The sequence below is a fragment of the Equus asinus genome, chromosome 13 (assembly GCF_041296235.1).
Source record: "Equus asinus isolate D_3611 breed Donkey chromosome 13, EquAss-T2T_v2, whole genome shotgun sequence".
Taxonomy (NCBI): Eukaryota; Metazoa; Chordata; class Mammalia; order Perissodactyla; family Equidae; genus Equus; species Equus asinus.
Window position 1 is genome coordinate 12,742,278 of NC_091802.1, and position 6,000 is coordinate 12,748,277.

The 6,000-nt window shown below is 52.7% G+C and overlaps 1 protein-coding gene across 7 annotated transcripts in view; it reads left to right on the forward strand.

Moving 5' to 3' along the window:
• The window catches only part of KIF1C (kinesin family member 1C), a 22,416-nt gene extending 18,542 nt beyond the window's left edge, over nt 1-3,874 (forward strand). For all 7 annotated transcript variants that reach the window (XM_014832640.3, XM_014832638.3, XM_014832639.3 and 4 more), the window contains 2 exons: nt 199-813; nt 2,632-3,874. In XM_014832640.3, coding sequence (XP_014688126.1) covers nt 199-813; nt 2,632-3,315 — 1,299 coding nt within the window. In that variant the 3' untranslated portion in view covers nt 3,316-3,874. The remainder of the gene's footprint in view (nt 1-198; nt 814-2,631) is intronic.
• The last annotated feature ends 2,126 nt before the right edge of the window (nt 3,875-6,000 follow it).

The window sequence follows — 6,000 nt, forward strand, 5'->3', positions numbered from 1 at the left end:
ACACACTCGGCGGACGTTAATCCTCCACATGTATCTGTGAGGGAGATGCTGCTGTTATTTCCGTTGTGTAGACGAGCAGAGGTTGAGCAGTCCACCCAAGGGTGCGCAGTTCTGACGGTTGTTTCTGGTGTCGTTGGGACCTGTGGATTCTGGGATATCCTTACCTTCTCCGTGTCCTCTCTGTCTCTCTGGCCTCAGTATGCGGACTCTGACAGCGGGGACGACTCCGACAAGCGCTCCTGTGAAGAGAGCTGGCGGCTCATCTCGTCCTTGCGGGAGCAATTGCCCCCCACCACGGTCCAGACCATCGTCAAGCGCTGCGGCCTGCCCAGCAGTGGCAAGCGCAGGGCCCCTCGCCGGGTGTATCAGATCCCCCAGCGTCGGCGGCTGCAGGGCAAAGACCCACGCTGGGCCACCATGGCTGACCTGAAGATGCAGGCAGTAAAGGAGATCTGCTATGAGGTGGCCCTGGCCGACTTCCGCCACGGGCGGGCCGAGATCGAGGCCCTGGCCGCCCTCAAGATGCGGGAGCTGTGTCGCACCTATGGCAAGCCGGAGGGGCCCGGAGATGCCTGGAGGGCCGTGGCCCGGGATGTCTGGGACACGGTGGGCGAAGAGGAAGGCAGTGGAAGTGGAAGTGGTGGTGGCGAGGAGGGAGCCCGAGGGGCGGAAGTGGAGGACCTCCGGGCTCACATCGACAAGCTGACGGGGATTCTGCAGGAGGTGAAGCTGCAGAACAGCAGCAAGGACCGCGAGCTGCAGGCCCTGAGGGACCGCATGCTCCGCATGGAGAGGGTCATCCCGCTGACCCAGGTAGGGAGGGCCCTGGCCCCAGCTTCCTCGCTCTTCCCTCCTTCAGTTCTTCTCTTTAGGAATCAACCTCCCGCTGCAGATTCCAACCTCCTCCCCCATTCCTTTAAAAAATTGTGTTGAGCTATAACACAGCTTTTCTCAGGGTAGTTTAGTTTGTGAATCACCAGGGCACCAGCTGAAAATGCAGATTCCTGGGTTCCCCAGGCCTATTGAACAGTGTCTTTGGGGATGAATCTGTGTTTATAAGAAGTACCAGCTGTTTCTGAAGTACAGTAAAGTTTGAGCACCACTGATAGAAAGTGCACAATTGTTTTTTTTGAGGAAGATTAGCCCTGAGCTAACTACCGCCAGTCCTCCTCTTTTTTGCTGAGGAAGACTGGCCCTGAGCTAACATCCGTGCCAATCTTCCTCTACTGTATACGTGGGACGCCTACCACAGCATGGCTTTTGCCAAGGGGTGCCATGTCTGCACCCGGGATCCTAACCGGCGAATCCCGGGCCGCGGAAGTGGAATGTGTACACTTAACTGCTGTGCCACCGGGCCAGCCCCTAAAGTGCACAATTCTTAAGTCCCTGCTTGATGACTGTTCACTCACATGTACACTCTTATAACCACCCTTCTCCCAGGGGTGACTGTTGGCTCTGTGGTAGCCTCTGTGCTGAGCGCTTCTCCTGCATCACCTCATTTCATCCTCGCAGTAACCCTGCAAGTGGCACTGTTATCGCCGATGTCTGTTTTGCATGTATTCACTCAACAAGTAAATATTTGAATGCCTACTGTGTGCCAGGTATTGTGCTGGCCACTGGGGTTACTTACAACAGACAAAATTTCTGCTCTGTTGCACCTTGCCTTCTACTGGGGGACGACTGTCTGCCTTCACAACACCACCTCATGGTTATTGAGGGCTTACCTCCCAATGCAGCTCCCCTCGCTCTTTCCACTCCAGCCCTTGCTGTTCTTCAACTTCCTGGGCAAGTTCCTGCCTCGGGGCCTTTGCACCTGCTGGTCCCGCTGCCTAGAGTGCTTTTCCCCCTGATAGCCTCATAGCCTCACTTCCTTCAGGTGTTTCCTACAATGATAACTTCTTGGTGAGTCCCTTTGTATCCATTCATTGCAGCCACCTTCACCCCAGCCTCGTATTCTTCTTCCTTGCTCTGTTCTTCTCCATCTGAATGCATATATTTATGTGAATTGTGTTATATAATATATCCTATATATATATAAAATATATACACTTACATGTAATATGAATAATGTATATTAAGTAATATAAATATATACACTCATATTTAACTTGTTATTGAAGTATAATATATGTACCATACTATGTATTTTTCTTACTCATTTATCAGCTGTCTCACCCCACTGAAATAATGCAGGTATTTTTCTTCCCTCTTTGTTGACTGCTGTATCCCCAGGGCACGTCATTTATTCAGCGTCGTTTACTGAGTGCCTACTATGCGCCGGGCACTGTTCTAAATACTTTACATGGTTTAGTTCATGTAATTCTTACAACCACCCTGTGCAGGAGGTACCTTTATTATTGACATCATCTTACACATGAGGAGACTGAGGCACAGAGAGGTTACAAGCCAGAGGTCCAGACCACACAGACGGGAAGTGGCAGACCAGGATGGAGCCCAGAGCACCTGGCTCCTGAGCCTGTGCTCCTAAACCGCTGTTCTAGCTTCCTTATCTCCAGGCCCCTCTGGGGGTCCCTTGACATCCAGCCGCTTCTGACTTCTGGATCCGCGCGTGCTCAGGACTCTGCTCTCCTCATGTCTCTTCTCCTTTTCTCTCACCCCTCTCCCTCCCAGGATCATGAGGATGAGAATGAAGAAGCCAGTGATGCCACCTGGGCCACGCCCCAAGGGTCCGAGGCAGGAGAGGAGGAGGCCCCCAGTGACCGCACGCCCTCAGCCCGGCCCCCCTCGCCACCCCTGTCGAGCTGGGAGCGGGTGTCACGGCTGATGGAGGAGGACCCTGCCTTCCGTCGTGGCCGCCTTCGCTGGCTCAAGCAGGAGCAGTTGCGGCTCCAGGGACTGCAGGGCGCTGGGGGCCGCGGCGGGGGGCTGCGCAGGCCCCCAGCCCGCTTTGTGCCCCCTCACGACTGCAAGCTGCGCTTCCCCTTCAAGAGCAACCCCCAGCACCGGGAGTCCTGGCCAGGGATGGGGGGCGGGGAGGCCCCAGCTCCACCCCAACCCCCTGAGGAGGCCACCCCCCCTCCGGCCACCCCTGCCCGCAGGCCCCCAAGTCCCCGCAGGTCCCACCGTCCCCGCAGGAACTCCCTGGACGGAGGGGGCCGATCCCGGGGAGGGGGTTCCACGCAGCCCGAAGCCCAGCACTTCCAACCCAAAAAGCACAACTATTATCCCCAGCAGCCCCAACCGTACCCAGCGCAGCGGCCCCCAGGGCCCCGCTACCCCCCATACACTACTCCCCCGCGAATGAGACGGCAGCGCTCGGCCCCTGACCTCAAGGAGAGTGGGGCGGCTGTGTGAATCCCACACCCTGGGCAGAGGGCCTGGCAGGCCCCTTGCTGGGAGGAGTGAAGCCGCCGGAGATGCTGCTTCCCCAGGAGCCCTGGGGCAGGGAGGCCCTAGAGATGAGAGAGAAGGTCCGAGTAGGTGATAGAAGATGTGGGAGTGACTGGGCCGGAGGCTGGAGGAAGGAAGAGGGCACGGAGTTGCCAGGAGCAAACCAAAGTGAAGGAAGAGAGATGGGAAGCTGCCTCGGGGCCGCCCCTTGCAGAGGGGGGGTCCCCACAAACGCTGCTATGGGTGGGGTGGGGGGCTGGGGGGGCTGCGTAGCCAGTGTTTGACTTTCTTTTCAAGTGGGGGCAAAGGGGAGAGAACCTAGAGTGAGGTGAGTTCTCTTCCCTGGCCCCTGTCTGTCTGTCTGTCTGTGGTGGGTTTCTGTTTCCAGGGAGGTGTGGTGGGATCATAAGTCATTCCCCTCCCCTTCCAGGCCTCCTGCTATATTTGGGGGACCTGTCTGGTTTCTGGTTTGGCTGGGCTCCCATGAGGATGTGGGACCCTTTAATAAAGGATAGCAAACAGAGGGAGCTTGTTGCTGGTGGTGGTTTGGTTTGGTTTTTAGTGGAGGTGTAGATTATATAAGTAAAATGCACAGATCTTAAGTGTGTGGCTGAGTGAATTTTTACGTAAGTATGCCCCCACGCAGTCACCACCCAGATCAAGACATGTTTCCATCTTGGTTTCTTGAATGTTCAACATCATGTCTCCTCACTTCAGAGTGCGTAACCCACTCTTCCTTTCCCTTCTTTCATATATGCTTATCCGCGTCTCCATCTCTGCCCTCAACACCGCTGCTATTGTCTGGGACAGAGAGGGAGGGATGAGGGGAGCTGGAGGGAGTACCAGCCTGTCAGTGCCACCTGGCTCTTCCTAACAGGAAATGGAGGGATTTGGGGGTGAGGAGGGGTTCTGCTTCACTGAGCCACTTAACTGTTTGAAAAGCCTAAGTGGCAGCAGTTGCCCGGGATTCTATTCTGGCTTGGATGTGCTCACCAGTCAATGTGGTGGTCAAGTTTACTGCACCTACCTGATAATTTTCATCCCATTCCTGTTTCCTGCCTTTTGGTTTTCCAAGTAGGATTTTGTCTTAAGCCTGTTTTCAAGGAGGCTGCCTGCTTGTTTTCATGTTCTGGCTTGGAGGAACAAGCCCGTGGCAATGCCATGTCATAAAGGCTTTGTGCATTAGATGTAGCCTTCCTCTGTCTTCACCTTGCCGAACTCCAGAATCCCCATGTTTGCATCCTGTTCTCAGGAAAACACTTCTACCTACTTGAAAATTTGAGCTGCTTCTCCGCAGTTTCCTGATGTTAGTCTTGAGGTGCAAGCAGCCAAAACCACAGACATTATCCCAACTGCAGCCAGACCACGACTCTGGGCAAGGGGACAATTAGGTTGACCATTGGTTTCCACGCCCTGGTGCTGGCTTCCTTTATATTGGCACCTTTGATGGCCACCTTGGACCTGTTGATGGTGACCCAAGATCTGGAATGTAATGGATAGTTTGGTGACAGTGTTTATTTGAGCAGTTTATAATCTGGTCAAGGAGACTAAATGTGAGCAAGAAAATGATAGAGTACAAAGTTCTCTGCAGGCCAAGGCAAGCTGAGACAGTGCTTTGCGAGTGAAGGTGGGAAAGATAGCTTGCTAATTTTAAATACAATTGGATTACTTTTCCCTAAAGACTGCTTTATATAAATAAGTGTTATCTACCATTTTTATCTACTTGTCCCTGCCAAACTGATCTTTTAAAATGGGTTGAACTTCAGATTTCATTCAAAGAAGTGCCCACTAATCCTAGCATCCCATATGCGTAGCACCCTTAAAACAGCCCTGTAAAGTAGGTCTCTTTTTGTCTCCACTTTTCAGATGGGAAGACTGAGGTTTGAATAGGTTAATGAGTTTCCCAAGGTCATACAGTTCTTAAGAGGCAAAGTTAGGATTCCAACCCAGGTCAGCTTGACTGGAGCCCAGACTCCATCTCACACCTCTGGGACATCAGATACCACCTTTCCTTGTGGAAATCACATTACCTCTCATATTAGGTCTTCTCAAGTATTTCATGGGTCTGCCTTTAGTTTCTGGTCTCTCCCAAAGTTGCCCTGTGAGGAAGTGAGGGCCGCTGTTTGTGGGCTGCCTCCAGATTTATGGGCAGAAGTCCCCCAGGCAATTTGGCAGTTTTCTTCCCCAGTCAATTTGGACATTTCTACAGTTTCATCCTCAGTTTCCTTGGAGGTTCAGTTTGCTTTTCCTCATTTTTCTCTTTGGAGGCCTCCTCTTGTTTTTCATTTGGGCTTTTTGTTTTTTTGTTTTTTTTTTAAAGATTTTATTTTTCCTTTTTCTCCCAAAGCCCCCTGGTACATAGTTGTGTATTTTTAGTTGTGAGTCCTTCTAGTTGTGGCATGTGGGATGCCGCGTCAGCATGGCTTAACGAGCAGTGCTGTGTCCGCGCCCAGGATTCGAACTGGCGAAACCCTGGGCCGCCAAAGCAGAGTGCGTGAACTTAACCACAGGGCTCACCCATGTTTTGTTTTGTTTTGTTTTTGAGAAAGGTTAGCCCTGACCTAACATCTGCTGCCAATCCTCTTTTTGCTGAGGAAGACTGACCCTGAGCTAACATCTGTACCAGTTTCCCTCTATTTTGCATGTGGG